Genomic DNA, 24,561 nt, shown 5'->3' on the forward strand with positions numbered 1-24,561 from the left:
TATGGCACTTTCACATCTACTTATAGTTAGCTGGAGAAACAATTAACAAGTCAGCTGCTCTATCCGTATTTTGTCTGTATACTTTTAATCCTGACGACGATGAATGAATTTGTAATTTCAAATGTAAGATGGCCGCCAAATTAGACTACGCTCACCAACTGCCATCGGTTGTAAGCAAACATGCCGGACTCCATTATGTGGGGCTGCTTTCTCGCAACGATAAACTTGAGAAACCTTAATTTAGAAGTCTAGAATTAATAACTTTGTTGAAAAAAACGAATATTGACGAAATAATCAAATTCAATTATTTCAAATATATTTCACTTTGACGAGCTATACCAGACATTTCAGAATACACAACACTGACATTTAAATATACTGAAATAAACGTATGGGGTGCGTAGTTTTATATTGCGTCTTTTAAGAAAAAGAGCAAAGTTTAAATTGTACAGGTTCTAGTAAAATTGCTACCGTTCAACTCGTGTAGTCCGTCTTTCATTTCCATGCCCACTTCCGTCTTGGCTAGTGCGTCATTGGCGTCGCACCGGATCTTCGCTCTGTAGCGTGTGTGGGATTGTCGCTAGCAGAGCCCTGTTGCCGGCACCTGGGCAGGGGAAACGGACAAAGGCGAGCCACTGTCTTCGGTTCCGGCCACGGCGAGAGGAGGGGGCAGCGGCGCCGCGGACTGGGTGAGCAGGGAGAGGGGGGGCCGAAAGGCGCGTGCACGAAAAGACCGCGGCAACGAGGGCACAGCGTATTCTAGAGGAAGCTGCAGGTGAAAATGGAGCGAAAGCCCCGTGTCGTAACCTCCAATCCCCATTGTTGTTCCGGGTCAGCTATCAATGTGTGCTCCGTCTCACACTAGCTGTAACGGGCACACTGCGACGCCCTAATCACAACTGCTTTGCTCAGATCATCAACGCTGCGGAAATGTGACCAACGTGACGACTTTTACCTCATACTTTCAAGACGCATGGCCTGTGAACGCCATTTATGTTACACTGGTAGCGAGTAAGACGTTTCCGTCAGTTATTGGGGCGTCTCGGAGAGCTGGGGGTGGCAAGAAAAGAGTGGGAAGGAAGGATGGGAAGACAGACAAGTGAACACTGCAGTGGGATCGAGGCCGGACGTTGGGAATAGAATTAACGTCCCCAAAATGGTCCTATCTTTCATATTGTTGCGTTGAGTCTTTTTCTTCCCTATCAGGCGTGATCATTGGGCTACAGGGGTTTTGCGTGTACGAGACAGGTAATTTACTAACTTCAGTTCGGGAATATTTGGTAGAAATTAAACCTCCCCCTGGCAATTGACGGCTTATTTACTATTCTTATTTCAGTGCAGGTGTATTTTGAAAACATGTAACCATTCCTCGAATAATGTAAACAGGCATTGCATTTCACATCTCCGCTCAATCCCAGGAGCTGCTTCATTTAATGCAGCAATGGAAATGAAAAATAACAAGTTGTGGCTATGTTAACAACAATTAAACATCCAAATTCCGTACTCTCTTTAGTGAATTTGTAACACACAATATATATTAATGTACGGTAAAAGCTGCTACAGTGCACACCCTGCCACCAAATGGTGTCTATCTGCCTAAGACAAATGTCCTTGGCGTCGATTATACAGTGTACTAAATACCAGAGCACATTCATGAAGTCCGAAAATAGATAAAGTAATCCAAAAGTACAGTCCATCAAGTTCTTGGTCCTTATTGTTGTACTGTGCCATTATTCCATTTGGAGATTCACAAATTCTTTTTTTTTTTTTTTAATTTTTTTACAAGCAGCCGACCTGTTTCGTCTGTTGTACTTCAAGGCTGTATGTCCCGCAGGGAGGACAAAATTGGAAAAAAACGTAATCTTGTCGGAATCTTAATCGCGTATGTGAAATAAGGAAATCTCTATTTCTTCCAAGTATAGCTTAAAGTAAGGTTTGTATTACATCCTCGGCAGCCAGTCTGACTAACTTAAAGGGTTCTGTCCTTTTGGTACGTGAAAACTTGTCTGAACCCACAAATGCACATACCTAACTAGTGTGTCCAAATGTATTTCCATAATGCTGGACTTTGTTAAAGTAACCAATTGCTGTGATTTATCTGCCATTGACTCTCAATAATATATGAAATCCTATATATATAGAGAGAATCCAATTTATGAGATCCTGCCTATAGCATCTTATGGGCTGAATGTGCAACTACTGTTGTGTGGCTAACACCAACTACACAATAGAAGCTCTGTCCCATTGACTTAAATCATGGCATGGCTCCAAATTCTTAAATCATGGAGAAAGCTAAAATAGGACCATTACTAACTTCGAGTGTTCTCCGCCTGTTGCCTGGTCTGACTAGTAGACACATGATCAGAATCGATAATGGTGCCGATTTTTAAAAAAGGCGACAGGCAAAACCCGGCATGCTACCGTCTCGTTTCCCTGTGGGATTCGGTGGGAAAAGTGTCTGGTCGTATTGTCCTTAACAGACTCCAACAGTGGGCCGCTGATAACAATGTATTGTCAGTTACAATTTTTCTTTAGGGAGGGTTTAGGTTCCCCAGAACAGGTCCTCAATCTAACCATTCTTGTGGGTAAGTATACAAAGGCAAGAGAGGGAAAAATCTATCTTGCCTTGGTTGATCTTTCTTCCTCTTCTGATTGCGTGTGCCATCAAAAGTTATGGATTATATCAGAGGAAATGGGGGTTGAGGTTCGTTTAATTCATTTTTTAAGAGCACTCTTTACAAATGCAAGAACCCGGGTACTTTGAGCTGATCAAAATTTACCAAGCCAAATGTGTCGGCACAGCCATTTATGGGGCTGCTATATGGGGGTACTGTAATGTCACTGAAATACTAAAGGTTGAGAACGCATTTTTAAGATAATTTTTGGCTGTTCCCCGATCAACATCAACCTATGTTTGCCATACTGAGCTGGGCCTCCCATATATTACAGATACAATAAAGGTACAACCAGTTTTATTGTGTCATCGGGTCTGGACCTCCCCAAAAACTACATTTAATCGACACATGCTTTGTGATAGCCTAAAGTTAGATTATCCCTTGGAGATTAGGTGGCTGAAATGCATCAAAGGATTTATAACCGATTTGGGCAAATCTGAATATTATTCTGATCCTACTGTGTTGGGCACAGTTTCAAGAAAGGTTTTTTAAAAATAATGCATGTCCCACATTGGGGAAAATAGATTTGCCAATGAGGCCTCCAGACCAACTGTTCAAATGAACCAGCTGATGTGCTCTACCTCCGCCATTCAACCATATTTAACATACACAATAAGAGGGTATGATAGATTTAGTTCTTACACTCCTCAAACTTGATGTATTTCATCGCTTGGTGAATCTTCCGACCATAAATGATTGGTCGAAGACCTTACCTAATTGTCCTTGCGATGGAGTATCATTACAATCAACTATACACGTAGTCCTGTTCTGTAAATATTATTCAGAGCAGCGGAGGAGGTGGATTAGACCCATCTTAAAAATATGGGGCTTGAGGCAATGCCGACCAGCTTATCTTGCTTTGCAATTTCTTGATATATGCATTGCAAGAAGTATAGCCACTTTCCCGAAATGTACGATTAGACATAGGAAACATCTCGAACTGTGTTTTTTTCTTGATAACATGGTTTTAGTCTAAAACTTCTGATCTGCAAAGGAGTCGTCTAAATATCTTTTAAAAGGCTGTTTTTATACAAAACTTTATAACTTTTATAATATATGTAATATGAAATTTTATAATACATGTAACATGCAATGTCAAAATTGTGCTTTTGTTTTTTTTTCTTGTTCCAAATTGAAAACCGAATAAAGCTAATTTTTCAATTTGAAATAGGGCTCTAAAATGTAATATTAAAGGGTGACTCTGAATCTGGTGTGTGGTGGAAACTATGTGGAAGATAACCACCATCATTAAAGCCAGGCCATAAACTATATAAGTCCAGTTATGCTCACAATTCTACAATCTAATACAACTATGGAAAAAGATTACAAAAGCAAATAAAGCTCAAAATACAATTTTACGTTAAAAGTATGGGTTGGAAAACCTAAAATAATACCGAAATTAAAATTGTTACTCTCCTGTTGTAAGAATTATCAAAAGTAGTATTGGGGATTAACGCTCCCAATCAACACTAGACACCATTTCTGATTAAACAGGATACAGTAACATAAATATGAGAAGTATCATCTTAACCATTGCCTCTACAGCCCCCAAAAAGCTCCCAATAATTTTAAGACAGTGCCACAGTTTGTTACTTCTCTCAAATTGACAGCATTTATTTTAATCATCGTACTTCAAAATGTTAGTTATTGTTTCCTGCGGACAGAAAAAAGGTCAGCATTATTTAGGTTTGTCAACAATTGTTTGCCAAAAGCTAGAATTGAATAGGTTTATTGTAAGAATCTGGGCATGAGAAAAAAATAGTTTCGATAGGAAACTTAAATGGTTTGCTAACTAATACTATTGTCAGCATAGCCCGTCATCCTTGATATTCTGTAAGCCCCCGCAACCTATCCTTGCCTTCTAAAAACGAGACACACATTATTTTTCTCAATAGTATTTTGAAAGGGGTGCTTGAGTGTTAAAGGAAAAATGGGCTCTGACACCTAGATGAGTGTTTCCTCTATTTTTCTAAATACCTTTACAATGTGGAATATGGATCTCTGCTCTTAAAGGATCAAATATTCGCTTCAAGTAATCCCTTCCTTGCATTCCTTAACCAGTTAAAATATTTTATAAGTAGGGCTTCAAGATTTCTGATATTTATTTTTGTAGACATTTCTGTCTGTAACTAAACACATCTGTATGTAATTTGCATTTTGTATAACAATTGACCCAAAACAAATATATTTCCACATTTATTCAACCAAAGTATATTTCCAAAGTATATTTCCAATGTAATTCCTCAAAGGCTTTTACCTCTATAAGAAGCTATATATAACACATCGCTCATATTCAATACACTGTTATAAATAACATTTACCACAATGCACATCTGCAACTGATTTTGGTTTGGTTTGCTTTTCTTTTTGTCTTTTTTACTACCCTGCTTGTGAGTCCACACAGCTGTTGGCCTAGTTGTAAAGATTGATACTATCAAAGATCTCTCAAAATACATATTTTCCTACATTTTTCATGTTTACAAATACGTGCAGACAGAAGTTGATAGTTTTCTACCTGTAACTTTAAAACTGAAAAACTGGGACTCTTGTTTGTAAGCCACATCTATTGACATTGGTATCTTAAGTATTGCAAACTCCATCCTTAGTTAACATTGTGTGGTACATTGGAGTTAAGAAAATAACTGTCTTAATGCTCTACAAATGAAGGTATGATCACAATGCATTAATCGCCCACAGCACGCCTACTTCTTCTACCACTCGTTGGCTACATGCTTGTATATATATTTGGCACACGTGGCCGAAAGACAGCAGGCACTCCAGTTCCTGTGCAACATATTTTATTTAATTGTAGCATCCAGTTTCCAGCCTCTGACTCATTTCGGCTTACACAGAAGCCTTTTAAAGTGTATATATTTACATACACACACAACTATCATAAGACCACGTTTGACATATTATCATCAGAGCTTCGTGCAATATTATTATTTCGGGTTTTGATTTTAATACCTTCAAAACAGTGTTACTATGGGTCAGGCCATTCTAGTCAATAAGACCCAAGTGCATAAATTGTAGTACAAAGTTCTAAATTTCATCAAATTATTGTACGCTTTATAAGCTGCTTTAACTTTCTGCAAAACCCCACATAGTTTTACGTGTTCACGTTCACTAAGATGTTATCGCTCATTGTCTACGTATAATGCCATGGGCTTCTTTTCTATTCAAGAATCTTAGGTTTGCCAAAGCTCACACTCTAACTGTTTTATCTAATAATAGGCATCCAGCACTACTAGAGCTCTCTGTAGGCACATGGCGTTTGGAGGTCTACCGTTCCGTCATTGGCATTTTAGAACAGGGGTATGTGTTGTGTTTTCCCAAGTCATGCCTCGCATTGTTTTCCCTGCCCTTTTCCACCAGTCTCCGCTGTGCCGAAACAGGAATCGATTCGCCTGTTCCCAGCAAAACATAACTGAAGCAATTTTCCCATTGAGCTCTTGTGTGGATGAAGCGTGCACTGCAGGTGCCTTTGCTGTACCTGTTATGTTTGTACCACTCTGCCCTGCTGTAACACTTCTTCTGTCTGTCTCGCTGAAGGTTCAGAAAACATTTTCTGCATACAAAGAAACAAATGGATTGGCATTGTCAATACTTGTGTTTGTTTGGCAGGCATCACACTCTCCATTTCTGATTTTATTTCAGTTATTTATGAAAGTGAAAAAGTGTTCTAGTCTAAAGCTAAGAGAACATACTTTTATATTTGCAATTTTTAAATAAATCGGTGGACATTGTACAACAGCCACGTTATTGCAGCCTCGCTAAGATATCTGTATTTTGCTCGTGGCTTTACATAGGAAAGATCATCCACGTACCTTTGTGTACATAGTACTTCCGATTCGAATATAGCGAGTACAGCTTGCATCCTGTTTCACTGTGCATCTTGCTGTGTTGCCAAACCGCTAAATTTGCTCTTCTCTGCTTATTCTTTATGCTCTACATGTTGAGAGCTGCTCCCATATCACCAGTCAGTGTAAGAACAGTGAAAAAGCAGGGCAGTTGATCGCAACAAGGTTTTCAGTGTAGAATAGAGGCAATCAGATGTGATTTGATGCTTGAAATATTTGGAGTTAAGGTTGGTATGATAGATTGTGGGTTAAGTATTACTAAAGCTTCCAGTTAGTTACTTTACAGATTTTGAAACCCAAATACACACAGAAAACAATCTGTTTAACTATGTTTACTCTTAAAAACAGACATTCATAATTTCAAACATTGTCTGAGACTCCGGGCATTTTATTGCGGCGTTTCTTTACAGCATTATGTTACCAATATTGAGGATCTCTAAGTGGGAGATTGGGTTGGACCCAATCCTCAAGTGCAAGAATGGATAGGTGTCCGTTGCGGTGTTACTGGAAGTGTAAAGTTTTCATGTAGTGTGTGTTCCAGGCTTATGCATTTTGTCAGTGCTGTACTCTTGACTCAGTGTGTGAGGGCTGGCGTAGCAGACTCTAGCCATTTGAGGTGATCTCTCACAGTTGGGGAGAGCCCCCTCAGTGCAGCTCACAAACACTAGGTGACTGAATGTTTGTATAATATCTTATTTAAAATAGGAAATAGAATATATTATTTATAAAGCTAAATGATTTCAGTGCTAACAAAGATAAAGAGGTATAAATAAACAGTTGACAAGTTCTGTGTGTCTTCTCTTCTTTTTTTATTTTTGTGTTTTGCAGTAATTCTTCCTAAAAGCCAACACGTGTTTCGTCTTTGGTGGTAATATACCACAGTCTTCAGGGCTAAACCAAGTTTTAGGTCTTAGTCTTGTAACCCAGGTAATAGCGTGCTTAAATGTACGATCTCAATAGCTCAAAATTGTATCTCTCCGGCTCCATACCACTGCAAATGGTCGCCAGTTTTCCGTTCTATACGAGACAATACTCTGTCTGCCGGAAGAACATATAATTACTCCTCACACTTGAGTTTGGCCTTTGATTTTGATTTGCAGTGGTATGGAGCCGGAGAGATAGGGCATGCCGCTACAGGTCAAATTCCACAGTCTGTCTTCGTCTCTCCTGGGAGGCAGATGGGTGGGGGGTTGCTGCAAGCACACTAGGCATTTTTTTGTAAATGTATACCGTGGTGGGAGCTGCCCAAATGGGCACCCCAAAACAAATCCAGTCTTTCTCCGCCCCCATACCCCCCCCGAGCAGATGGGGACGATAGCCCCTCGCTTGCCCCCGATGGTGGGGGCTGCCCAGAATGGGCATGCCAATGCCCCCACACCCAATATGTGTTGTCTCAAATCCAGTGAGAGTTTGTGGGTGTGTAAACTGGAGTTTGGTTGGCATTTGGCTGGTGGTGAGTGTGGACCTGCACTTGGCTAATGGTGTGGAGTGGGTAGACTCACGCTTGATGACTGTTTTAGATACATAAAAGCAAAGGTGCACAACACAATTCTTAAACTACAGTTCTAATAATCACAGACGTAGATTTTCTTGGTTGTGATTTTCTTTATTCCAAAAGGGTGTACAATCAAAACACTGGTTTTTGCAGCCGACGCGTTTCGTCCACTGGGGACTTCTTCAGGGTTAATTCTTTGGATCATAGACAGTCGTCGTACTGGATAAATATTTTCTTTGGATTACTTAAGTTCTTTGATGAACTAGCACTGTGACAGTGGGTGTCAGCCAGTGTGCACACACTTCGCCCATACAAACTATTGGGGGCAACTTACAATTGGGAGTGACTTGGGTTAGGTGCTATGAGTCAGGAAGGTTCCACTGTCTCCCTCTCGTTTTGAAGACTGTGTGTTTTAGATTGGTGCTTGCCTTGTGGTGTGCCCGGAGTGGGGCTTGGCTGGCGGTTTATGTAGAATGGTGCTTGGCTGGCGGTGTGTGTGGAATGGTGCTTGGCTTACACAGAATCTCCTGCAAACCTCAACGTTTCTTACAAAGTCACATTTTCCGTACATTTCTGTGTGGATAAGGTATAGGATCACCGCACATGCGCACATTTCCTACCACCCAGCATTCCCCTTGGTCTACTGAGAAAAATGATACCTCACGTGTGTGCCAAAATTAGTGTCAGCCTAAAACGTTTTTGGGCCAGGCTCCGCTTCCATTTAGGATAAGCATTGGCATAGCCAATAGGTCTCGCCTTTGGGACCTTATAAGTGTTTAGCCATGCAACAGTTGATGTTGTTGCACCAAGGATATTGTGCTGGATAACTAAACACTTATATGGTCCCACAGGCGAGACCTAATGGCTATGCTAAAGCTTGTTATAAATTGTTTGTGGGATTTTCGTTGTGTGGTGTTTTGACGTTATAACTATTTTGTTACTGATAAATACTTTACACATAATCCTGCATTAAGCCTGTGTGCTCTGTGCCATGGATATCTTGGAGTTTAGCCCAGGTTTAACTCACTGAACTGTGTTTTAACTTATCAAGTATGTAACCTTATTCTTTGGCACACTCCCACCCATCCCAAGTATTAGGCAACACACTTATAGTGGCCTTTTAGATATCACCCTAGTTTCCCAATTCAACTCCCTGCCTTTGTCAGCACAGAGTGGCCCATAAAAGATGTTTGAGTAAACACAGGAGTAAAGAGATGTAAAGATATCTGCACAATGGCTGTCTGGTCGTATTAAAAAAACGTATAAGACTGCACGAGGATGGAACAAACGCCCGGAACGTGATCTGATTTCTCTCTCCTACTGTCAAATAGAAGCACAAAATATCCACTGACCACTTTTACCCATTAATTTGTGGGGTCCGACTGAACAAGACGCAGCAATTTGGGGCCCTCTATGTCCTCATTAGAATTCCCTCCGATTAGAGGCTCATGCAGCCTGAGTTGGTGGGAGGGAAGTGTTAAACGTTGTTTATAGATTTTTGCATTTATCACTAAAAATTAAGCATTTAAAAAATAAATTACTCAGTAATAAAAATGGACAGATTATCTGAAAGGTGGAAAAGACGTTTTGAGATTCATGGTTTTTGAAGCTGCGAAATACACAAGGATATTCTCTAACAGTCAACTTTCTTAATTTCATTTCCACGTTTCAAATTAAGGATTTGTTGGAAGGAGTATCAGTGTAAACTACAATCCCTATTTCTTATAGTATATGCTTGGTTGGAAACTAGAAAAAGTGCAGAGTTATGTATCCTTCACAAAACCTTGCTGCCACAGATCAATTCTTAATTAGTATTTGAGTTTTGCTATACTTTCAGGTTTACTTAGGGTTAATAATGAAATGCCTGAATTCACTGTAGCGGATAACCGTGAGCCAATTCATGCATTGTTTTATAATCTGGTCAATGCGTTCGTACCCACCCCCACTGCCATAATTACCACAGGAGTAAAACACTGGACAGAACGCAACCAACACAGAAAAAGCAATATAGTGAAGCTTCATTTTAAAAGGACATCCGCTATTTCAAATAGGAGCAATAGAACGCGTCAGGCTCGTATGTAATACGCCGGCCTCATTTCTCTCTTATATGCCCGGTACCTTTTTCTGAAGAGCATTGCTAGGAATGAGATAAGCAAACAGTTACGCTCACGGTAACAGCAGGGTAATTATGTATTTTGCTGTTCGGGTTTCATTTGTTTTTTGTTGCTCATTTGGAGGTTAATGGTGACCCCCGGAAGAGGTGACTGCAGCAGCGCTGCGTAGGCGAGACCTAAAAAAAAACCTACCACGCTCAGACATTTTTGAAAATTGGACGCCCAGGGGGGTGTGACTTGCGTGGGTCAACCATTTTCCTACCCAGAATCCCCTGCAAACCTTAAATATAACTTTTTTATAAAAATCAAATTTTCCTCACTTTTCTGTGTGGGAAAGTTGTGGGATCACTGGGCTGCCGCACATTTCAGACCACCCAGCGTTCCCCCTGGTCTCCGATAAAAATGATACCTCATTTGTGTGGGTCGGCATAGTGCCCGCAAAAGTAAATGGCCCAAACGTATTGTGGATACATCAAAACAACCTATCCCAAAATGACCTGAGTTGGCAAGGGAGGGTCACCTGGGTTTTTGCCCCTGGGCTCTGCGGCCATCTATGGAAACCTACCAAACCCAGAAATTCCTGAAAACCAGACACCCAGGGGAGTACAGGTAATGGCTTGCGTGGATCCCCAACATTTCCTACCCAGGATCCTGTGTAAACCTCCAAATTTAGCTGGAAAAAAATCAAATTTTCCTCACATTTCTGGCTGGGGTCACATTCCCCGGGATGTCTAGTTTTCAGAAATTTCTGGGTTTGGTAGGTTTCCCAAGATGGCTGGCGAGCCCGGGTCCAAAAACGCAAGTGCCCGGGTCATTTTGATGTCTCCACAATATGTTTTGGGCCTTTCTCACCCACACAAGTGAGGTACCATTTTTATTGGGAGACTTTGGATGATTGGTGGGTGGAAGTTTGTGGATTTACAGAGATTCCAGAACTTTCCATCACAGAAATGTGAGGAAAATGTTATTTTTGACAAAGTTTGAGGTTTGCAGGGATTCTGGGTAACAGAACCTGGTGAGAGCTACACAAGTCCCACCATCCTGGATTCCCCTGGGTGTCTAGTTTTTAACAAGCATTTACAATGCAACGGTTTTGCCTTTGGAAAAGTTAGAGCTATTGGCATTGTAAATGACAATTTTTTATTTTTATTTTTTAAAACCGATAAATAAATGGCATTGTCATTTACAATGCCAATAGCTTAATCTCTCGCAAATGCCACACACACCCACACCGAGCCCCCCCCACACAGAGCCCCCCCACACAGAGCCCCCCCACACACACAGAGCCCCCCCACACACACAGGGCCCCCCACACACACACAGAGCCCCCCACACACACACCCACACAGAGCCCCCCCACTCACACCCACACAGAGCCCCCCCACTCACACCCACACAGAGCCCCCCCACCCACACAGAGCCCCCCCACACACCCACACAGAGCCCCCCCACACACCCACACAGAGCCCTCCACACACCCACACAGAGCCCTCCACACACCCACACAGAGCCACTCCACACACCCACACAGAACCCCCCCACACAGAGCCCTCCACACACCCACACAGAGCCCCCCCACACACCAACACAGAGCCCCCCCACACACCAACACAGAGCCCCCCCACACCAACACAGAGCCCCCAACACACCCACACAGAGCCCCCCACACAGAGCCCTCCACACACCCACACAGAGCCCTCCACACACTGCGAGCCCCCCTGTGCAAGTTATACACTGTTAGAGATGAACCGACCGCATAGGTAACCAACAGGTGTAAAAAGGACTTCAAAGGTGACAGACTGGGGAGGGAGATGATGATGTAGGAGTGAGAGAGAGGGATCGTGCAGATAAGAGGAGTGTGAAAAGGGTTGTACACAGCAAGAAGTCTGAGAGAGAGTGTGTAGATAATGGGTAGGTTTGGGTGCGAAAAGTTCTTTGTGTAACATCAGGTGTACAAGGGATTGTACAGGCAACAAACAAGTGTGAAAGGGGCTGCAATGATGTACACTGGTGAAAGGGAGTGCTGCAGACAATAGCGAGGTGTCACAGAGGAACAGCAGACAGTAGGTAGGTGTGAGATAGCTGGACTGTGAAACTAACTCAAAGGTGGGAAAGGGTTCTTCACAGGCAAGAGACAGGTGTCAAAGGGTGTAAAATACTTTTGCACAGAGCAGGCTGTGGGAGATGGGGGAAAGCAAGTCACAATGCACTTTATTTCCAACAGGCTTGTGTTATCTGCAGAAAATGGTCAGCACCAAAGGAGCTCAACATGAGGCCAAGTGAAGGCACCCAAGGGGTGCAGCAGTAGATTAACCACCCAAGAGGGGGATTTAGAAAGTACCACAAAGTCACAGTACATTAAGAGCACAACACAAAGCCTTGTCCGTGCCAGAAAGTAAGGGGTATAACTAAATGCATACGTACCACTAACGTCAATTTCTGTGGCTTAATGTGCAGTTTTCATGCCACAAAAACTATAACTGAGCCCTTTTTTTTAACTCTTTGTTAAACATTTTCTGGACTTTGGGTGAAAAAAAACAGTATTATAATGGACAATGCATCGCTTCCAGTTCACACTGGTCATTGTATAATTATGTAAGGCAGGGTGCCTATTTTGGAGGCGAACGTAGCAGACAATCTGTAACAAAACTATTTTTTAAAAAAAAGACATTTCTCATGTATTTCTTGCCGCTGAGGTATAAAGATGCTTGAAGAACAAGTATTGACAAAACCAACAGAAATGGCCTTTGGGACTCATTGATTTTGCCACTGGTTTTTAGCAATGATCTACAGCATCTCCGGAGCATCACATGGTGGGGGGAGTGGGGAGGGGGGCGGCAAGATTGATGTCACGCGTGAAGAGGAGAATCACAAAGGATGCACATGGATGGAAGCATCACAAAAGGAATTGGGTAGGGTGATACAACATGTAGTGTGCAGGTGGAATGAAGTATCGCAAAGGATGAGGGTGGGGAAACAACACAGAGGGTGCGTGCGGGTGGCAGAAAGTAACATGGAGGTCGGGGTTAGGGGGAAGCAACAGGTGAAAGGTCATGGAGCGGGTGGGGAGGAGCACATGGATTAGAAAGCAACTCTTGGGGGAGACGTACAGGAGGGCAGCATAACATGGACAGGCAGGGGAGAAGCGCACAGGTGACGGGAAACTACGTCCTCCCGGCCCCGCCCACAACCAGGCGGCGGGCCGGACATCATCTTCCGGTGTTTCCTCCGGGCTGCGGCGGAAATCAAAGTGTGACTCTGAATGTGTGTTACCATCGCCCCCTCTCTCCGGGTACCTCTTGCATCTCGCACTGCCATACTCCCGGTCAGTCCCACTGCCTCCCTTGTCTTAGTCCCGGAACTGGAGACTTAGTGGCTGCGCACACTGTAAACAAGCATTTACAAGTGGTGCGGGAACGGGCACATGGAGAGCGGGAGGGGGGGGCGGGAACGGGCACACGGAGAGCGGGAGGGGGGGTCGGGAACGGGATAAAAACAAGTGTTAAAAAATGCTGCTTACCTGATCAGCGGCCTCAGTGCACAGCCCACCCCTGCAAAAGACGGTGAAAATGAAGAAAACATGGCGAGACAAAAAAAAATTGCACACGCCCACCGCCGCAATGACGATCGGAAAGGGGTGGAGAGGGAAGAAATTGCGGGAACGCCCACGAATCTGGTCCGGCCATGTCGGACAGATCTCTGTTCCAATGGCTAGCCTCCATTTATGGAGCTAGCCAATGGAACAGAGGGCGGATTCCCAAGCCACTCTACTGTAAACATAAGGTTTTCGCCTGCGCGAAAAAGCTGCGCAGTGCGTAGCTTTCGCTTAGGCAAAACCTAAAAATGTATAGGTTTGCTAGGTTGCCCAAGTTGCCGGCTGAGCTAGGGTCCAAAATCCATAGCTAGGCACATTACGTAAAAGGGTCAAATTTCCCTGGAAAAATTTGATCTGTTCAGGTTGCGTTTTGGCTGTTTCCTGTCGCAGGCACTAGGCAACCCACACAAGTGAGGTACCATTTGTATCAGACTTGGGGGAACACAGAATTGTAGAACAACTGTTATTACCTATTGACTTTCTATGCATATCTGCTTTCCAAATGTAAGACAATGTGTAAAAAAGTCCCTTTGAAAAATGTCCTATAACTCACATGCTAGTATGGGTGCCCACAATTTCGGAGAATGCAATTAACTACTGCTTCTAAACTATGAATGTTGTTCCCATTTAATAAATACATAGGTGACCTTGATACCTACTTTTCACTTTTTATATCTTACCAAATGAATCGCTATAAACCCGGTACACAATGAAAACCCATTGCAAGACTCAGCTCAGTTATTGGCTCTGGGTTCCTCGGATTCTTGGTGAACCTGCAAGTCCTATAAATCCCCACAACCAGAAGGGTCCAGCGGATGTAACTGTATATTGCTTTAAAAAATCTGTCATACTTAGAAGTTACTGGTGAAAATATTGGTACAAATGGCTGTTTTTTTCCAACCAGTTTTCAATATTTCTTATTTTCAACTGTTAGTTTCTATTAAAAAAAATCCTTGAAGGATCTACACTTGACCCCTTGCTAAATTCCGAAAGGTGTCCTACTTTTCTGAACTCTATAGCTTTCCGGCATTCATTATTGCTTTCACATCCATTTTTACAACTAGCTGGAAGGTGTTTGAAAGCACAATTCTTTATTTAAATAGGCTATGTCCCAGTAAATGCCAAAACTGTGTAGAAAATGTTGTTTTTCTGGTAAGTCTGCCTGTCCCTGAAACCTGGGAAGATGGTGATGTCAGCCCTACAAACCCTTTGTTGATACCATTTGCAGGGTAAAACTAAACGCTTTCTTCTGCAGCTCTTTTCCCCCATTTTTCAAAAAATAAATGTTGCTGTATTTTGGCTAATTTTTGGATCCCCTCAGGGGAATCCACAAACCCTAGGTACCTTTCAAATCCGCGGCCTGTTGGAAGAAAATGATGAAAATTTGGTGTGGAAAAGATACAGGAGCCTAAGCACTAACTACCGCAAAAAGCCTAAAAAAGGATTAGCACAAGGGAGGGGAAATGGCCTAGTAGCGAAAGGGTTTATATGGAAATGTTTTCAAATGTTTGCCCACATATATTGTTGCAGGTTTTGCAATGTAATCTAAGCACCTTTTTTAAGGTTTTGAACAAAGCGTGTTTGCAAAGGGAAACGTCACAACCCCACATTGTCCACACCTCTATACTCCAGTTAGAAGTCCTCTTTAAAGCGAATGCTCTAATTTTCTATTGCATTTATGTGGCCTTCAACATTGAACATAGCAATGAACCACGTGAGGTTACCTTACATTTAACATGTGTCCTACCTAGACATGAGGAATTAGCCAAACACTTTCTCAGCATGGTTTACTCTACTTTTGGTGTTACTAATGATTTAAGTACACACTATGCTTCATTATAATACCCTCTATCGTATCCATTTGGTCTAAAGCTGTTCTCACTGTACCAGCTCTCTTGCATGGAACTTCACCTCAGAATAGAAATTCAAATTTGTCGGGTGACTTTGTTTCACAGGAAACATAGCTTATGTTGCACATTGATGGATGATGCCTGTCACTTTTTTTAGTGTTTTTTTTAATGGTTTGTAGTATTTTGCCTTCAATTCAATCTGAACCTAGACATTAATATTTGCACGAGCATGCTTCTTCAGGCCCGTTTATACACCGCCATGCAGACATGAGTGAAAACCATGAGCCCTTGCTTATCAAATAGAGTAGAAAATAATGGCACCTGATACCTGTTTTGTACATTAAAATACCAATGTTGCGTTCCATTCTGCAGGCGTTCCGATAGCCCCAAAATTAAAAAAAGTTAATATGTCCGTGATGTTTGCTCAGCTCCCGAGGTGGAAGTCCGCTGTATGGATATACACATGGTCGTATGCAATTACCTTTAACTCATGGTGAAAAGGAGGTGGTGGTGAAGAGCTGGCTCACAAGGTGTTTCTTTGTTCTTTTGTGCCCTATTGAATGCTGCGTCAGTGCAGGGGCCTCCTCCTTGCATAGGATGAAAATATATGTTCTTTTGTTTGGTTGATTGACCGGAAAGAGAGCAGGAGGGTAATGGCTGTACGTGAACGTCTAGTGTGTCATGAGCAGCGTGGAACCCATGGGAGGCTGCCATCGCCAAGTACGTTCTAAGGTTATGTTGGGAAAAATATCTTATGGTCTGTAATATGAGCATCCCTCTGGAACGCAAGAGTGTACTTGTTTTTCACCACGCACGAATAAACTAGAATGGTCGGTGACGACTGTCTGCATTATTTGAAACATTTTCTTTTAATGTTGTGATAGCAGTTTACAACGGAAGGACGTGCCTTATTCCACACGGCGCTGCACTAAAGAGTAGGGCATTCCTGTCATGATCCAAACTAATCAGTTCTCTAATTATAACTGTTGAAAAGTTTTGAAAACATTTACTTTGTTTTCTGGTCTCTTTTTGAATGATGATTCTGCCATTTCTGTTTTCAAGCTCTTGGCCATTACAATCCATATGGATTTAGGCATATATTCTGTGAGGCTCATTGTACATCAAGTACACAGTCTTATTTATTGGCAGAAATAATTTCCAGTGGTGAAATCTTAAAATGGAAACTGGGGTCTGTCCTATCAGGAGTTAATGGAGACATACAAAAAATCAATTTACTTACTGTAGTCATTGTCGAGGGTCAGCAGTCCCGGCAGAACTGCTCATGGGATTGTTTTATTGCAACTACAAGAGCACAAATGGCCTTTTGCCCCTGTCTGTGCTGGTTACAGTTTACAACCGGTCTTGGTGCTAAACACAAAAGGGTGTTTTGCCTCCTCTGACCAATAAATACATGTATCTTTAGTGTCCCGATTTTTAGAGAATGGAGATCTAGGAGAGTGCCAGCTGTCCTGTCTCTCTCTATGGTGTTGGGCTTCTGGGGAATAGGGACAGTGGGGGCTTTCGGTGCATGGCACCGACAGGCTGGGTGAGCGCTGGTAGCCATCTTGCTCGTAACGTAAGCTACAAGTGAGTCCCAAGAGGGCGAATTTTGTGCGCAGCGGCTGTATTCTGTTGAGTTTTCACTACTGCCACCTGTGCTGGTCTTATGCTCACTCTACCACCTTGGTGAATCTTGGCATATCATTTTCACAAAGAAAAGTCAAAACGTTTGTTTTTGGGGCCTGGTCGAATTTGATTTGTGCCGTACCATCATTTTGTTAGCGAGGGGCCATTGAGGCCTCTCGGCATAGTTTGAAGATTTTAAAACTGAGACTCGCACTTTCCAGCATACTGCTGCCTTTTCTGTCGTATAAGCGCCAACACGTGTGCGGCGCTGTAGTGAAACTTATGGCTACAAAAACTATAATTTTATTAGGGATGGGATTTTACAGTACGGACGTTGTACTTTCCAGGCTGCTGTGCTAGCGCTTATTTGGAGTGTTGTGCTATTATCTTGGCTCCTATATTTTTTAATGTGAATAGCGCCGCTTCTGGGCAGGTATTTGTTTACTGTTTTATAGAACGAGGACTCGGTCCAAGGGCATCGGCGCGCTTTACACGAGGACCAGTTAAATTACACAAGATCGGGTTATTTATTAGCACCGCGAGGTTGAGTGAGTTGTCCAGAATCACAGGCTGCAGAGCTGACGCCGGGATTCGAACCTGGTTTCCCAGTTCCGATGTCGCCTGTTCTTGCAGTAACGCCACATCCTCTCATATTGGTGCTCGGCACTGCCAGACCCTTTGGCGTAGGTTGCTGTCCTGTTTGGCACCGACTGGCCAGCTTCCAGCTGGAGTCCTGTCGGGCGCCGTTTACAGTTTGCAGTGCACGGGGGAGTTTGCCACTCGCAGCGGACACACCGAGCTGCACATGGCACGTATCCCCTAACTGTTTACGCTCCGTGTGAGTTTTAGATCCCCACGTTACGTTGAGGGATGCTTCCTTATTTGAAACCCGAGACTGCCAGTGAAAACCTCCCCTCTCAAGATGGCATCCGCTGCCGGCCACTGTAACTCCGCCCTGGGTGCACTCTGAGACGAGGAAACGAGAGCAGAGCCGGGAATGGAAACCGAAAGTTATCCGGGGCTGAGTTGTTGCCTGAGCCTCTTGCTGCCTCACTCGATGCAGGCGGGCACAGGGGCCTAAGAAGTCGGGTAATGTTAGTGCTATAGAAAACCGCATTAATTAAAAAAGAAAATAAAAGAATCCATGGCCACCCGATGATTACCTGGGCACAAGCGTCTATGCCCCGGACTTCACCGCGGAAGCCGTGGCCTATCACCAGCCTCCCGCCGACCCACCCGGCCCTGGTGTATGGCTGACATCCGGTTTGGGGAACCGGCAACCGGGTACAGCTTGGCAGTGGCCAGGACAAGCCCCGACTCGGAAGCCGAGAGGAGCACCGGGGCTTGGGTTCCAGCTCCCCGAGGCCTCCTTCATGACTTTCATGCCGTCGCCTCACACGGGAAGAGCTCAACAGGTAACTGGTGGGCGGGAAGTAAACTACGAACACAGAAGGTCCAAAATGGGTAAAATACTGACCACGGCAGTAAATCTATCCTAATGCCAATGCTCGTTTTTGTTGCTGGGTCTACCGTCCTAACGCAGAGAACCCTTGTCATGCAAGTATCTTCAATTGTCGGCTTAATCCTCCCCACCTGACCACCAATATCCATCCACAGTTCATTCACAGCAGTTCTTCTTAACCCATGGACTGTGGATCCCCACTTGTTCACAATTGGAAGTCCCGGACTCCAGCCACAGCAATTTCTACGACTTGATCCTCAAATGCACGAATCTGCAAAAAAAGTATACAACAAGTAAATACCCAAGCTATTAACTGTTTTCTAGAATTCACACACCAAATGACACCAATCGAAATTGTATTTATTGGGTTGGCTGGAGCCAGTATCCTAGGCTCCTAAAAAATGTATTTTGTTTTTTTTACTCCTGGTGCACCCTCTGCTTTTTATTTTTGTATATTCGTGCTTCAATTTAGGCCACAAATCCTCCATACTAATTGCTATGTCGTTCTCCCACAAACCAATCAAACTATGCCAACTTAATTTTTAAACTCCAATTTCACTTGCTTCATATTTGGAGGGCATCATTTCCAATTTTTCTTTTGTGTGTTTATTCTTTATTAATCTGCTAATATTATATAATTGTCTAAACATTCACAGACCCCCAGAGATGAAGTCAAGCACTTGTGGGGTCCACGGATCGTTGGTCAAGAACCACGGGTCAGCAGGAGAGCCTTCAAACCTCATTGTGACCACTTTTACTGGAATTGTAGATAAATTGCACACAGTTGGACATCTGAATTGAAAGTTCCAGCTTACTCCTCTCGCAATGTCTGATCCTGGCATGTTACATGCTATCTTTTTTTATAATCACTTTGCTGTCCAAATTGGGTGTACATACAAACCCATTAATACAAATTTCATGGGCTCTGTAAAAATTTGCAAGAGAGGAAGAAACGCTTGAATTAACATCAGCCTCTAGTGATTACTACATTCCAGACCATTTTTTTCCTCTCACTTTGCCACTCTACAATGTACCTGCTATATGCAAATCAGTCTTGGTCTTGCTCCAATAAGAACAGTCCAGCCTGAACTGCCAGGTAATGTCCCCTCTAGACAGCGGAGAGTAGCAACCAGAGACCGGTTTCTGGAGTGGATCTCACCTGGGAGTTTGGGATGTTTTGTCCCCACCATGAGCGGAGTACGTACCAATTTTCATAAGATAGGGCAGTATCGATAGTAGCAGAGTGGCCGAAAAATGATGACCAGAGTGGTTGCCATTGGTTATAATATTTGCAAGCATTCTCCCAACACCTTTCGTGTGTTTAATGTAAAACAACCACAACCTTTCCCTGATATATTGGTTCCTTTTTACTTTTTCAGCTCTTTACTTTATTATCCCACCTAGTATCATGATATTCATATACCACCTTATCTTTCCTATCATCTTGATTGCTGTGGGAAGTAGCTTTGGTTTTTTGCCTCATGTATGGCGATTTACCATTTTTCCAAATTTAAATACACTTCCTTGTATTCCCATATAACATAGTTTTTATTTGTAAAGCACCAAGTCTGACCAAAAAACTGTTTAAAGCACCGATCAAAAGTGTGTTTTGAGATCAGGCTGTCTGGTTTGAATTTGGTGTATTTTATTGCTCTTCAGCTTACTATGAAGTATTGCCGACTGTAGTTTAGAAAAGCACCGAAAACTAATCTGTGCAGATCTCAAGACTCTACATCAGATTGTGTAAGGAGCAATGGGGTGCCCATTATGTTTCAAAAGAGGAGCAAAGACCAGGTTTTTTTATGGTCTTGGTTGACCCCTTAGCTGTCACCAGACAGTTATGCGAGTATCACTAGAGGGGCTTTGGCTCTGACACATGTGCAGGGATATTTGCGTACGCTTTTCCTCCTGCACCACTCATTCGATAGCTGGTCAGGAAATTCAGGCAAGCATAACTCCTAATGATTCCCACAGTTCCAACATAGGCACAACAGCCATGGTACACAACATTACTAGCACTCCCATGTACATCAGAAGAAACTTCCCAACCTTCCAGATCTTCTCACTCCGCAGCAAGGGCAGAGTCGAGCACCCAAATGCACAACAACTCAACCTTGCAATCTGGATCCTTAGGTTTTAGAGCTTGGGCACTTGCAATTACCACCAGAATGTATGGACATACTAAAGGAAGCCAGGAGACCAACCACACAGGCGTGTTATGCAGCAAAATGGAAACTCTTTCTACACTATTGTCCTGCACACAATATAGACCCTTGCACTCCATGTGAACAGCAACTGATATGTTACTTGTTATCGCTTCAGAAATCACATTAAGCATATACTTCCATAAGACTACATTTAGCAGCAATTGCTGCATATCTGCAAAACGATTAGTCAATCTTTTTTTTGCATACCAGTAGTGAAAGCTTTCATGGAGGGACTCTAGTAATTCCACCTCTTTCACCTCCTGTACAGTCATGGAATTTAAACAGTGTTAAGATTGATGCCCACACCTTTTGAGCCTATGCATAAAAGCCGGTTGCACTTTCTAATATGGAAAGTGGCTTTCCTCATCGCAATTACATCCTTAAGGAGAGAATGAAATACATGCCCTAACTATTGAGAAACTTTATTTCCAGGTTTTCCAAGACAAAATTTGATTACGCATCAACCCAATGTTTCTGCCAAAAGTAATCTCACCTTTTCACTTGAATTGGACACTATATCTACCGGTTTTCTTCTCAAAGCCAAAGACCATTCAAAAAGGGCACCACATACACTTGATGTTAAAAGGGCCCTCATGCTAGATGGAAGGAGCCAAAACGTTTTGATAAACACAATTGTCGCTTTAACAAACCTGAGGACGGGTAATACCATCCCAAAGGCATGAACCGCGAGATGGATTGTTAAATGCATTCAAAATTTGGTACATAAAACCACTTTGGGCTCACTCCACAAGGAAAAAGGCAGTATCAATGGCCGCCTTTGGAATTATCCAGTTATTTGTAAAGTGGCTGAATGATAAACCCACACGATTTTACCAAACACGATTGTGTAGATGTAAAAGCCCGACAACAATCTCTAGTTGGACAAAAAGTTCTGCCGACAATATTTCAAGCAAATAAATACATTATCTGATTCTTAAAGCCACCGTGAGAGGAGTACCCCTTTACAGTCGAAGTATAATGTGTATCTGCACTCAACACATGCTATGAATGGAGTATGTTTCTTACCCTGTAAGCATTTATTCCTAGTGTGTAGCTCATTCACATACACACGCACCCTCCCGCCTCCCCAGCAGGTAATAAATGGCTTCAAATATACACCTAATTCAAGCATGTTAGACGGCAAACTCTACCCAAGCAGAATATGACCTTACTCCCCGCATGGCAGGCGAAAAAACATTGCCATTAAGGAACCATTGGACACGCACATTACCTCTGGGGAGGAGATACATTGCACTACGTTGTCTATAAAAGACTTTCTTGCAAAAAACAAATTGTAGAGACTGGGCGCATCACTATATGCAGGAGTGTGCACAGCATGTGAAACTGCAGCACTACACACTACAAATAGATGATTTTAGGGTAAATAACATGCACTTTAACTAATCATAGCACTTACTCGCCACCCGCACGATACAATGCGTTTTTTTGGAGGGGGTGGGATTTTCTGACCTGGACACCCACGTGTCACAGGGGTGGGGAATTCTTATATCCAGACGCCCGAGACATCTAGATTTCTTACAAGGGCAAGAAGGTTTAAGTTGTATTTTATCCGAAGGACAAGTAAACAGTCTTTTGGTAATTCGATACACAGCTGTTCAACCCTGTTGGGCACAGCCAGTTAATAAGTAGCTCTGAACAGCTTATTGGCAGTGAAAGGGTCAATGCAAAATCTGGGACCTGCACTTTCATTTCCCCATAGCAGAAGAAAAATATGATCGAGCAGAGCTCAAAGTTGCAGCCAGCTCCGTAGGCTCTTTTGTGGCTTCCGAGCCCTCCCTATGGTCCTTTTATTTTCTCCAGCACAAGATGAACATCGAGCTTCTGCAGCTTCAGTACACTCATAGCACTGGCATGTAAAAGGCTCTTGAGTGCCTCTTGGCCCCTGCTCTTACTTGAACCGTATGACACCCCCCAGCCTTTTATTCTCTGCTCCACCCTTGGGCCTCATACTGCCCCTACATCCCTTCACCTCCGGAGCCTACAGTAAAGCACCTTGCTTTCCCTTCTCATGCAGCTCGTGCTACCCACCCCCTTTGCCTTTTCTGTACACATTATTTTTTTTCTTCCATAAGCCTGTATTGAACAGTTGGCATGACACGAACATCATTTTGATCAGACTGCAACCTATTCTATATTCAGAAACTAAATTGACATTGCTATATAGAAGTAAAATAATGCACACCAAACCACAGCATATCAGATGGAGAGGGAAAAAGAGCAGAGGAGTAGTTTGTGTCTGTGGTTTGTGAGTGGTCTATGAAGCGTCCAGAGTGAATAGTGTCGCGAATCCGCATTGGTTGTATGGTTCCGGCAAGGGGAGAACCCTCTGGGGGTATGTCTGGATTGACAAACTGGTGAAGGTAGGATATGTCAGGGGGTCTGTTTGCGGTCAGCATCAGTTCCCAGAATTCACCCAGTAGCGTCTGACACTGGGCAGTGACTTAACCAATGTTTACCAATTATAACAAAAGGGGGGAGAGAGAGACTATTACCTTTAAATGGATTCGTTCTCCCTGGGTTACATTTGCAAACAAGAGGAATCCATTAGGAAGAGGGTCAAAGGTGTCCCTACTGTGGTTGGGAACACACTAGTTGTTTTTGGGTACCCCTCACACACCAACAGGCCCCTTGGTGTCATGCTTCATCATCAGGGTCATCGCATCCCTCTACGGGATGCGGCGTGCTGCGACCGACAAGTGCGTGGGAGCACTTGTTAGACTATGTGTGGTGTTTGTGAGGGATTTTATATGTGAGTGCTGTGGTGGGGTTTAGAAAGTGAGTGGAGTATAAAAAGTGCCTGGCTCGTGGGGTAGCAAAAAAACTTTAATTGGCCCCCGTGCTGGTACTAGTAAAAGGGTATAGGAGGAGGTATTGGCGTAACCTATGTGCGCCACCTCCTATGTGTGTGTCAACATGTTTCGATGTAAAAACATCTTCAGGACTGGGGTACACAAATCCCCACCTTACTCACGTTTTTCTATTTTTTTTTTTATATTTCAAAAAAAAAGTGGTATTTACAAGTGCAGGTATATCAATGTACCTACTGAACAACCGCTATTTAGCTGACTGTTTTGTTAGGAGTTTGTTACTCCATGAGACCGTACTAATGTAGGGGTTACCCGTGCATCCTTGCTGCGGGTCTATGAGGAGAATCCCTCTTCGCTGCCCCTTATGCCGGCTCCGATGGTTGTGAGCCGGCATAAGGGGCAGCGAAGAGGGATTCTCCTAATTGATATACCTGCACTTGTAAATACCACTATTATAGAAATATAAAAACCCCAAAATAGAAAAACGTGAGTACGGTGGTGATTTGTGTACCCCAGTCCTGAAGATGTTTTTACATCGAAACATGTTGACACACACATAGGAGGTGGCGCACATAGGTTATGCCAATACCTCCTCCTATACCCTTTTACTAGTACCAGCCCGGAGGCCAATTAAAGTTTTTTTGCTACCCCACGAGCCAGGCACTTTTTATACTCCACTCACTTTCTAAACCCCACCACAGCACTCACATATAAAAACTCTCGCAAACACCACACATAGTCTAACAAGTGCTCCAACGCACTCGTCGGTCGCAACACGCCGCATCCTGTAGAGGGATGCGATGACCCCGATGATGAAGCATGACACCAAGGGGCCTGTTGGTGAGGGGT

General features: G+C 43.2%; 1 protein-coding gene across 4 annotated transcripts in view; it reads left to right on the forward strand.

Annotated features, from left to right (window-relative positions):
• The first annotated feature begins 507 nt into the window (after nt 1-507).
• The window catches only part of ADAR (adenosine deaminase RNA specific), a 196,540-nt gene continuing 172,486 nt past the window's right edge, over nt 508-24,561 (forward strand). For 2 of the 4 annotated variants that reach the window (XM_078670226.1, XM_078670227.1), the window contains exon 1: nt 18,186-18,630. In XM_078670226.1, coding sequence (XP_078526352.1) covers nt 18,589-18,630 — 42 coding nt within the window. In that variant the 5' untranslated portion in view covers nt 18,186-18,588. Of the gene's footprint in view, nt 690-18,185; nt 18,631-24,561 lie in introns of those variants that run through there. The other 2 variants (XM_078670228.1, XM_078670229.1) reach the window with 2 other exon arrangements.

This window comes from Lissotriton helveticus, chromosome 12 (assembly GCF_964261635.1).
Source record: "Lissotriton helveticus chromosome 12, aLisHel1.1, whole genome shotgun sequence".
NCBI classification, from domain to species: Eukaryota; Metazoa; Chordata; class Amphibia; order Caudata; family Salamandridae; genus Lissotriton; species Lissotriton helveticus.